Raw genomic sequence first — 12,069 nt, 5'->3', positions numbered from 1 at the left:
CAGGAACACTTCAGAAAATCACTGTCAGTTAACACAGTTCGTCACTACATCTACAAGTTAAAACTCTACCATGCAAAGTGAAAGCCATACATCAACAACATCCAGAAACGCCGCCACCTTCTCTGGGCCCGAGCTCATTTGAAATGGACAGATGCAAAGTGGAAAAGTGTGCTGTGGTCTGATGAGTCCACATTTCAAATTGTTTTTGCAAATCATGGACGTTGTGTCCTCTGGACAAAAGAGGAAAAAGACCATGCAGATTGTTACCAGCACAAAGTTTAAAAGCCAGCATCTGTGATGGGGGTGTGTTAGTGCCCATGGCATGGACAACTTACACATCTGTGATGGCACCATCAATGCTGAAAGGTACATCCAGGTTTTGGAGCAACACATGCTGCCATCCAAGCAACGTCTTTTTCAGGGACGTCCCTGCTTATTTCAACAAGACAATGCCAAGACACATTCTGCATGTGTTACAACAGCGTGGCTTCGTAGTAAAAGAGTGCAGGTACTAGACTGGCCTGCCTGCAGTGCAGACCTGTCACCCATTAAAAATGTATGGCGCATTATGAAGTGCAAAATACGACAACGGAGACCCCGGACTGTTGAACAACTGAAGTCGAACAACAAGCAAGAATGTGAAAGAATTCCACGTACAAAGCTTCAACAATTAGTGTCCTAAGTTCCCAAACGCTTACTGAGTGTTGTTAGAAGGAAAGGTGATGTAACACAGTGGTAAACATACCACTGTCCCAGCGTTGCAGGCAACCATTTCAAAATGAGCAAATATTTGCATAAAACCAATAACGTTTATCAGTTTGAACATTAAATATCTTGTCTTTGTGGTGTATTCAGTTGAATATAGGTTGAAGAGGATTTGCAAATCATTGTATTCTGATTTTATTTACATTTTACACAATGTCCCAACTTCAATGGAATTGTACGTGTAGTATGTGTCAAATATGAGGTTATAGTCTGCACTAACCCATAATGCCCTGGCCAAAGGGTTCTAGTACCCCAACCTTTGACCCCAAAATCATAGGCTTCTTGGGGTCACCACATCTAACACAAATACCAAGTTCAGTGACAATCAGGCAGTTAAAAAAGAAACTACTGCACTCGCAAGATTTTTTACAAAGTATGCTCCAGTGACACTGACCTTTGACCCCAAAACCAATAGGCTTCTTGGTGTCACTACGCCGAGTGTATATACCACATTTGGTGACAATCAGGCCGGTACAACTGGAGTAATCCCATTTGCAAGTGAAATGATGCATTACTGACTGACTGCCGGCACTCACTGATGTCTCACTCATTGGCTGAGTCGTGGGAAAAGTCCAATTATCTTCGCTTTATGAAATCATACTGTTATTTTCCTTACTGCACATCTTCATATGGACCCGAAAAAGTTGGACCTTCATTTTCCTGCAAAGACATCAGCATGGACTCCATCCAGTGACCTTGTGACACCTTAAGCTCCTCCCAAGTGTCTTCAAAGCTTGAGGACCCAGAAATACAAATGCAACACATGTAGATACATTTCTGACGGCCAAGTCTAAGACGTCGTTTAAAGCCTGAGTCTTCGTCAAAAACCACCATTTAAAGGGGAAATGGTTTGATTTTACTGATCTCCATGGAGATGCACTTGCTTTTTGTAACACCCACTTTAATATAATTAAGAAGAGGCTGTTCATCCAAAAGAGACATCAAGGAAATGAGTTATCTGTCCAACATCCTCTGAATTTAACATATAAACGTCCCTTGCAGAGGACTCTGTGACTACCTGGTGCTCTCGTGGAAACCTCCAAACACCAGCAGTTGTCTCTTGCTGAGGACCATCCTGTGTCCGCTGCGACCAGATGGACCGCCAGGTGCCCTGAAAAAAAAAAAAAAAACAGAACAAAAATTCCTACCTTTTACTCTCAATGAACAGAAGCAACAAAAATCCACAATGCTTAACGTGTAAGAAAGCACACAATTTCAACGTAATCCTTTAATATATATATATATATATATATATTTATATATATATATATATATGAAATGTAATATTGAATGTTATATGTAGCCTAATGTACAATATAATATGCAATACAATATGTAATTTTATATGCAATATATGTAATGTACAATGTATTGTAATATGTATTTAATGTATAATGTAATATATAGTGTAATAAGTAACGTAATATGTACTGTAATGTAATAACTACTTTATGTAGGGTGATATGGAATGCAGGATATAATGTAATATACAATAACAGCAACTGCACCAACACCACCCCCCACCCCTCCAAACAGACACACACCCCAGGCACTGCCCAGGTACTCTGCAGGTTGTCTATTAACTAGTACTTTTCTACCTCCCCTCACATCCTTGTGTTTAACAGTATATCCATCACCACGTCCAACCATCCACCGTGCACGTACTTGATGTTCTCCCAAGTGTTTGCAGCCAGGTGCAGCACCCAAAGGTCCTTGTAGTGGTAAAACTGTTCCCCGTTCGGCGAAGCAAACTCTCCCCCAAAAACCCAGAGTTGACCCCCACCCTGAGGAACTACGACCGCCTTGAAGGAGAGAGGCAAGGAAGGAAGGATAATTAGACTAAGGACAGGACAAGAGCTTCAGATATAAATGGTTCTCTCGCAACAAGCCATCAGGACAAAATACATCGCAAAGACACCGAACTGTAGCTAAAAATAAGAACCACAACAAAAACCACACATCTGCCAGTCGATGAATGAAGACAGTAGTCTGACTTTTGATTATATAATATGGGATTTTACATTTCGCTAATGCAAATGAGATCAGTGACGGAGGTCTGGGGTGATGTACCTGGTGAGAGCATCGTGGAGGAGGAGGGTTGGGGATTTCGGATTTGACCCAACTGCTCTTCTTTATGTTGAAGAAAAACAGATCGTTGTACAAATACGTCTGCAGGAAAGGAAACAATATGAAGCAGAAGAAGAAGTATTTATATGAATGAACGTTCAGAAGCTTCACTTTATAAACATTTGACATATAATTCACCTTCCATCCTTCTGACAAGCGATTGTTTGTGTTTGGACTGTGGAAGGAAACAGTACCGTCCTACTTTGCTTTCCTTCAAATATGCACAAAGTCTGTTTCTGATGGATGCTGCATGTGGTAAAACCTTCTGACCTGTAAGTCAGTAAGGTAGCGTTTTCGACATAAATACTCTTTTCATCTCATCACTTTTTCTTCTTGCTCACACAGATTGTGCAGGTGCGTAGCCAGAGGAGCAAAGGGACAGTACAAATAGCATAATACCTGAAATGTTTAATTAATATTACTCTTTCCTAGTGTTGTAAGTGGGATTGATGAGGCATATTAAAAAATGTTTACTTGTTTTATCTTTCCTATATAACAAAACCAGGATGTGAAGCAACCCCCGCCCCCAAGCAATGTCTAACCTACAGCATAACTGGGTCCCCATTTTGGGCTCTAGGTTTAAAATCAGGTCACCTGGGATTTGGGAAGTCATAAATATAAAAATGATTAAAGCTCTTGGGGGTCAGTAATCTTATCAAAAAGATATGTAGGGTTTCAAGTCAATTTGGAATAGGGTAAATTCCAAAGAAAATGTAAAAATATAAATACTAATAGAACAGACATAAAGCATTATAACTGAAGTACTAAATAGCTGGGTAACACTAACATTTATGCGTGTATTTAAAGAAAATTTATATTAGCAGCGTTAAGCACATTGGTGTATCGATAATGTGAAAAGTATGGAATATTGGAGATCCAACGATACTCACTGTATCAGGTTTTGAAAACAATATAGAGTATTAGGTAGTAATTCTTGACTACCTTCTGTCCATTGAAGAATTCTCCTCCAAACAGAATGAGCTCATCTTTCTCAGGATGGGCAGATAGAGATGCATTCAATCTGAAACACACCAGGACAAAAATCGAGGTTGGGACGTGTCTTACTATCACAGAAACCAGATGTATCACCCCCGTGCTTCACCTTGGAGACGGCGGAGGACAAGTAGTCTCTATAACCTGGGTTTTCTTTGCATCCAGACTCTGAAACTCAGCAATAAGAGCCTCCAAATCCTCCTGAGAACAGAGAGTGAGATAAGGAAGGAAGAAAGACAAGAAACAGAAATATTTTATTTGTAGTTCTATTGTCAGGTCCATAAGTATTTAGACAATAACACAACATTTTAAAATCTGACTCTATACATGGCCACAATGATGAAACCAAACAATCAATGTGTTCTGACAGTGGTAAGTTTTACCTTTTAGGGTTTAAAAAAATGTTGCAAGAATGTTCAAGAAGTTATGAAATAGAGCTGTTTTATACACAGTCTTTCTTTAGTCACAGGCTATAAGTAAACAGACAAACAATAAAAAATTTGGTAAATGTGTCTGGACTCTGAAGTTCTCAAAATCTGACTGCAAGGAGACTAGTGAGGGAAGCCACCAAGACACCCAGACAATCCTGAAGTTGAGTTATAGTTTTCTGTGGCTATGATTGCAGAAATTGTGCATCGTGCAAACTTTAGTCTGTTGCGTCACAGTTATATGGTTTTATTTTGCAGCACTGCAGAACAGAGAAGGATTTCTTTAAAAGAACATAGGACATTTCAACTGCAGTTCACCAGATGCCAAAGAGACTCAAGCCTAGATTTTATCCGGGTTTTTTGTGGGAAAAAAATCCTTCTTTGCTGCACTCCATGAAGTGTTGGCCAGTGATGCACCAGATACAAGTTGCAATATGTAGTTTCTCCAATCACAGCCACAGAAGCCTGTATATGCTTCAGAGTTGTCTGCCTGTCTTGGTGGCTTCCCTCACTAGCCTCCTCCTTGGAAGATCACTCATACAGCACTGTCCTGTCTGTTGTAATGCCTAGAAATGACGTCCAAGACATACTCAGTGATTTAGAAATGTTCATGTATCCATCCACTGACTGATTTAAAGAAAATTGGCTGCAAAAGTGATGATTTCTATTAATAATAATCCTTATACTTAGTTTGCCCAATTATGTTTGGCCTCTGAAAGTGGAGGAACTGTGTATAAAATGACTGTAATTCCTAAATGTTTAATGTGATATAAACCCCTTGAAATAAAATCCAACAACTTGTTACTTGAAACATATATATATATATATATGAAATATATAAACTGAATTCATGTTGTTTAAACTTGCACTGTGCTTACAGTAAACTACGCAGCGAATTAGTCACAAAAATCACTTTTAGAGACTTTAATTTCCTTAGTTAAAACAAACACAGACAAGGAAGGTTTACGGACCATTCATAGACAAGGACCATTCCAAGACATACCAACGACAATTCATTATTAAAACACAGCCCTGTCACAGGTGATGGCCAGGTGATGACTGGACTGGTTTATGGCAGGTGCTGCAGGGATATTCCATGGTGTTAACTTCAGCTCCATACTGATTTTTATGTCTGGTGCAGCTCTCTTTTTATATGTGACACTTCCTTTAACACAGGTATGATCTATCAGTGGTATGAGTTCACCATAGACATTACAAAGAGTAGGCTAGATGCCGCATTGACAGCTACTACTTATTGGCACTGTGGCGTCTACTCTTTATACTGTCTATGGTTCGTATTTTAATATTCATATTGGGATTTACAGTAATAGAATATTCTGTTATAGCCTAGATTGTCAACAGGTATTTTGCAAACACTGTAAACACACACATTATACATATATACAGAACACGAATATATGATAGAGAAGCAGATAGTGGCAGTAGTCAACAATTTTAGTCATTTGAAGAGACAATATATGATTAGGCTATAAATAAATAAATAAATATAGACAGACAGACAGAGTATTGTTCAGAATAATAGTAGTGCTATGTGACTAAAAAGATTAATCCAGGTTTTGAGTATATATCTTATTGTTACATGGGAAACAAGGTACCAGTAGATTCTCACAAATCCAACAAGACCAAGCATTCATGATATGCACACTCTTAAGGCTATGAAATTGGGCTATTAGTAAAAAAAAGTAGAAAAGGGGATGTTCACAATAATAGTAGCATCTGCTGTTGACGCTACAAACTCAAAACTATTATGTTCAAACTGCTTTTTTAGCAATCCTGTGAATCACTAAACTAGTATTTAGCTGTATAACCACAGTTTTTCATGATTTCTTCACATCTGCGAGGCATTAATTTTGTTGGTTTGGAACCAAGAATTTACTCGTTTACTAGTGTGCTTGGGGTCATTGTCTTGTTGAAACACCCATTTCAAGGGCATGTCCTCTTCTGCATAACGCAACATGACCTCTTCAAGTATTTTGACATATCCAAAACAATCCATGATACCTGGTATGCGATATATAGGCCCAACACTATAGTAGGAGAAACATGCCCATATCATGATGCTTGCACCACCATGCTTCACTGTCTTCACTGTGAACTGTGGCTTGAATTCAGAGTTTGGGGGTCGTCTCACAAACTGTCTGCGGCCCTTGGACCCAAAAAGAACAATTTTACTCTCATCAGTCCACAAAATATTCCTCCATTTCTCTTTAGGCCAGTTGATATGTACTTTGGCAAATTGTAACCTCTTCTGCACATGTCTTTTAATTAACAAAGGGACTTTGCGGGGGATTCTTGCAAATAAATTAACTTCACACAGGCGTCTTCTAACTGTCACAGCACTTACAGGTAACTCCAGACTGTCTTTGATCATCCTGGAGCTGATCAATGGGTGAGCCTTTGCCATTCTGGTTATTCTTCTATCCATTTTGATGGTTGTTTTCTGTTTTCTTCCACACATCTCTGGTTTTTTGTCCATTTTAAAGCACTGGAGATCATTGTAGATGAACAGCCTACAATTTTTTCCACCTGTGTATAAGTTTTCCCCTCTCCAATCAACTTTTTAATCAAATTACGCTGTTCTTCTGAACAATGTCTTGAACGTCCCATTTTCCTCAGGTTTTCAAAGAGAAAAGCATGTTCAACAGGTGCTGGCTTCATCCTTAAATAGGGGACACCTGATTCACACCTGTTTGTTCCACAAAACTGACAAACTCACTGACTGAATGCCACACTACTATTATTGTGAACACCCCCTTTCTACTTTTTGTTTTTTTTACTAATAGCCCAATTTCATTCAGTGTGTGCATATCATGAATGCTTGGTCTTTGGAATTGTGAGAATCCACTGAATCTACTGGTACCTTGTTTCCCATGTAACAATAAGAAATATACTCAAAACCTGGATTAATCTTTATAGCATTACTATTATTCTGAACACTACTGTAGATAGATAGCTAAACAAAATGATGACTAATGAATACATTATATTTCTATATAAAACATAACAGACATAAGTTATAACGCAGATGTGACACTAACTTAACACAGGTGTGATCTCTCAAAAGTATGACTTGACGTCGTTCAGTAAATCTGTCTATGAATGGTCTTTTTTTTGTCTATGAATTTTGCACATTGTCTATAAATCGTCTTTTTTTGTTTGTTTTTTTTTTTATGAATTTTGCACACTGTGTCTATGAACTGTCCGGTTACCATGAGGAAAAGAACTATTTTTTTACCTCTTCTCGTTTCGATCTTTTGGAAACTTTTTTTTCCATTTTTGCCGCCGTCTTGTCCGCTCCCTTCACTTTCTTCTCTTTCTTACCTTTTTTACCCATAGCTGTTATAACGGCCTAACAAGAAATAATCAAATTTACTCTCTTAATATTAATTTTTGCCAAACTCACATGCCAGCTATTTTTTTTTTTCTCCGCCAGGGGAATCACTTCCGGCAATAAACGTAACGCGACCACTGTTGAAACTGCGCCATCTGACGTTCGGGAGGTTGACATGCATGTTGGAGCCTTGCAGCCTAAATACTCAAAATAAATAAAATGTTCCACAGAAATGAAGATGTTCGTGTTATTTAGTCCCTGTCGAACGATTGACCGGACTAAATATTTAGTTTATTTTGTTCATGTAAGTAATAAAGTTTTTTTTTTGGGGGGGGGGGGTTGTGGAAATTCTTTACGTATTAAAGACTAGATTAAAGATTATTAAAGATTACGTATTATGCATTTTTTTTGCTAACTCAAAATGAGGCATACTTAGGCGTTGCAATGGAAGAAGTACAACAAGTTTAGCTGCATTTTCTCTGTGTTGATTTTTTTTTTTTTTATGGAGGCTTCAGGTGTGACACCAGAGGGATGTCCTGATTCCTGATCACATCTGGTGAGCAGAAACTATCTGAAGGTGAACAGCCTGGAATGATGAAATAAAAGAACACATTCTTTGACTGACAGGTTGAGCTGCAGGTGACGATGCTTCATCCTTTTTAAATCACGTGCATAAACTGTGAAAATTATGTCCAAGTAGCTCTAGAACAATACCTAAAAATGGATCCGGTTCATCCTGGATGTTTTTTTGTTTGTTTGTTTTTTATATATATATATAGAGAGAGAGAGAGAGAGAGAGAGTGGATGGATAGCTTCCATCTAAACAGGGGGGAGACCTGTGAGATGGACTCAGAAGCTGTTCTGTGTATCTCATCTCTCATCTGTGACCTGGCACCAAATAAATAATGGACAGACAGACAGATGGATGGATGGATGAATTACAGCGGTGCAGATGGATGGATGGATGAATTACAGCGGTGCAGATGGATGGATGGATGGATGGATGAATTACAGCAGTGCAGATGGATGGATGGATGAATTACAGCGGTGCAGATGGATGGATGGATGAATTACAGCGGTGCAGATGGATGGATGGATGGATGGATGAATTACAGCAGTGCAGATGGATGGATGGATGGATGGATGGATGAATTACAGCAGTGCAGATGGATGGATGGATGAATTACAGCGGTGCAGATGGATGGATGGATGGATGGATGAATTACAGCAGTGCAGATGGATGGATGGATGAATTACAGCAGTGCAGATGGATGGATGGATGGATGGATGGATGAATTACAGCAGTGCAGATGGATGGATGGATGAATTACAGCGGTGCAGATGGATGGATGGATGGATGGATGAATTACAGCAGTGCAGATGGATGGATGGATGGATGGATGAATTACAGCAGTGCAGATGGATGGATGGATGGATGGATGAATTACAGCAGTGCAGATGGATGGATGGATGAATTACAGCGGTGCAGATGGATGGATGGATGGATGGATGAATTACAGCAGTGCAGATGGATGGATGGATGGATGGATGAATTACAGCAGTGCAGATGGATGGATGGATGAATTACAGCGGTGCAGATGGATGGATGGATGGATGGATGAATTACAGCAGTGCAGATGGATGGATGGTGCATCTACCTGCACATAATCAGGTGTGTTCAAGCTGGTTTGAGTAGACCGGGTAGACAAGCAAAACATGTGTAAGACATTTTTAGATGGCTCTTGGTTTTTCTGAGGAGGAAAATCAAACACGTCATCTCTTCCCTGACAAAATCTCCATCCCTCTGAAAAATCATGTCAATCCCTTTGTTCTGTTTTTGAAATGTGGACACAAACAGGCAGCAGAAATCACCAAATCTCCAGCCTCCTCCATCGATTTATGGGAAAAGTCTGTTAGGTCTCAGCTGGTTTGAGAAGAACAGCACCCTCAGAGCGAGATGTCTTCATATCTAATGATTTTACATCTGTTTACACACCGTGTTGACGTATGAATGAGTCACAGTCATTGATCAGCCGGTTGCAGCCATCTGCCAACGTATGAATATATTGTTCTCTATTCTCAGCGTCGGAAACACAAAGACCGTGTGAGCGACAACCTGACGACAGTCTGTGTGGACAAGGAAAGATTTATATTGATCTATTCACTGAGGCAACAACACAAATACATACGCACACGTGATTCAAATCCATCAGGTTTTTGAAAAAAATAAAAATGTCCCATACTTTTCTAACAGACCTTGTACATTGATTTTTTATATATATATATATAATAATAAGCAGCTTTTTAAATATGAAAAGTCTGAGCACGTAGACAGGTTCATGTCTGTCTGCTCTCATCTACATTTGTTATGTGTCGACACGGGTTGAGGAGCGGACCTGCGTCAGACGGAACCCAGCGCTACAAATAACCAGAAAAGCGGTTCCAAAAACAATTTATTTATTTCACCCGCTGGTGCATAAAAAGTGTAAAAACAGAAATAGCGTCCTTCTGGTGGAGTGAAGGCTGGCACGCTCTCCAGCGCCCAAAAGGATCGAAGCCCGGCGCTCCTGGACCCACTACCACCGCCAAACACCCCCCAGGTGGACACGACAAACCGACTCTCTGCGAAGCACAGAAGAGGTGAGGTAAGTTAGCAGTTACAACTAATATCCTTCAAAAGACACACACTATCAGCAACACATGCAGGTCTGTATTTTAAGCCTTATGCAAATGAGCAGCTTCTCACAACAGGTGGAGGACCACTTGTCCGCATGCCACAGCAGTGAGAAGCGAGCTGCACAATCCTCATCACAATTCCAGTATACTGCGTAACAAAATACCAAGTTACTATCAACAATTAGTCAAACACTTAATCACCTTTGATGTGTGCTGACAGCATGTGTCCCTCACCCTTCCTTGCTTCATGGGCTCGATGTGTCAAACCCAGGCACGGTCCTCAGCGTCTCACAAACGAACATCACAAGGTCGAGTTCCCGGCAGTTCTGCTTGAATCACACATGACTTAAATGCAGAACGCCATCCAATTATCTGCTTCAGCTGAAAGTCTTTAAGGTTGCATGTGAGCACCATTCACAGGTGCTGCACATGATGTTGATGAGGGTGAAGGATTCTTCAGCCAGCACCTTCTCCACAGACAAATCAGCTCTCATGCCACCTGGAGAGCAAAGAAAAGAAAAGAACACCAAAATATCCAGCCACACCCCCCAACACACAACAGTACCCCCCCTTTAACGGGAAGCCTCCCGGCGACCGAACAGACCAGGACCGAGAACAGCACCTCCCTCCGGGGTCCTCGTCAGGAAGCAGACAGCACCACGCTCCTAAGGTCCACCACAGACAGCAGGACAGGGCACCGCAGCTGGAAGGCCGGCTGGCATCAACAAAAGCCCCAAAACATTCCCCAGTACAATCCAACACACAGAAAAAAAAACACAAAACCCACCCAAAACCTCCCCAGGGGACCGTCCCATCAAACCCCGGGAAGAAAAGAAAAACTCTCAAACGCAAAAACCCAACACAGCCCCACAAACACAATACAAACATAAATGCATAAAAGAAAAATAACAAACAACCCCCCCAGAACGACTTGCAGAAGGCCTTTACCGACCTCCAGAAGGCCTTTACCGCCAGTTCCAGGAGGAACAGCCAGAACCAGAATCCCACAAAGGTCCCCAGGTATACATGGAGCAAACGGCGCCCCCCAGAGGACCGTACCATCAACCCCAGGAGGTACCCTCCCCACAACCCCGGAACCCCAGACCCGGCCACACTTGGCTAGTTGGCCCCAAGCCAATTCCCCCCCCCAGAGGACCGTCCCATCAACCCTGGAGGTGGAACCCGGAAGGAAACAGAACAAAATCAAAAGTCAACCCCCGGAGGACTACCAAAAACAACCCCGGGGGGATATAAAACGACCGCAAACCCTGTTACCTTCCACGGCACCCTGAAAGATCCCAGGTCCCTCCCAGAGCCCCTCGGCGGCTCAATTTTGGCGAACGGCTCAAAACAGTAAGCCGGGGAAGGGAACAGGAAAAACTAACCCAGCCCCAACCCCAAAACGCAGCGGAGAACCGGAAATACGTCCGGTGCCCCAACTCGACCATACCCCAGCCTCTCGGGAGGGGTGGAACTACCGAAATGGCGAACGGCAACAGATCGGCCCACCCCTCCGACTGAGGTATGTCTCCGCTGCACCACACCCCGGCAACACCAATGATGAACGGTACAAAGGCTCACCGAGGCTGGAGTGGAACCGGGCCCTAACCAAACCAAGAAAAACGCGCCTAACACCCCCCCCCCCAGGTGCAGAGGTCTTCTGAGAACGCTCAGCGTGACCAACCTGCACCACCCCACAACCCACAAGACAAACGGTCTTGGGGCAAG

The 12,069-nt window shown here is 41.6% G+C and overlaps 1 protein-coding gene across 2 annotated transcripts in view; it reads right to left on the bottom strand.

Annotated features, from left to right (window-relative positions):
• The window catches only part of klhdc4 (kelch domain containing 4), a 30,931-nt gene extending 23,159 nt beyond the window's left edge, over positions 1 to 7,772 (bottom strand). For both annotated transcript variants that reach the window (XM_034177245.1, XM_034177246.1), the window contains exons 1-6: positions 7,570 to 7,772; positions 3,995 to 4,086; positions 3,835 to 3,913; positions 2,836 to 2,934; positions 2,431 to 2,567; positions 1,784 to 1,876 (exon numbers count right to left, since the gene is read on the bottom strand). In XM_034177245.1, coding sequence (XP_034033136.1) covers positions 1,784 to 1,876; positions 2,431 to 2,567; positions 2,836 to 2,934; positions 3,835 to 3,913; positions 3,995 to 4,086; positions 7,570 to 7,668 — 599 coding nt within the window. In that variant the 5' untranslated portion in view covers positions 7,669 to 7,772. The remainder of the gene's footprint in view (positions 1 to 1,783; positions 1,877 to 2,430; positions 2,568 to 2,835; positions 2,935 to 3,834; positions 3,914 to 3,994; positions 4,087 to 7,569) is intronic.
• Between the last annotated feature and the right edge of the window lie 4,297 nt (positions 7,773 to 12,069).

Source organism: Thalassophryne amazonica, chromosome 8, assembly GCF_902500255.1.
Source record: "Thalassophryne amazonica chromosome 8, fThaAma1.1, whole genome shotgun sequence".
NCBI lineage: Eukaryota > Metazoa > Chordata > Actinopteri > Batrachoidiformes > Batrachoididae > Thalassophryne > Thalassophryne amazonica.
This window is presented reverse-complemented; position numbering and strand designations above follow the sequence as displayed.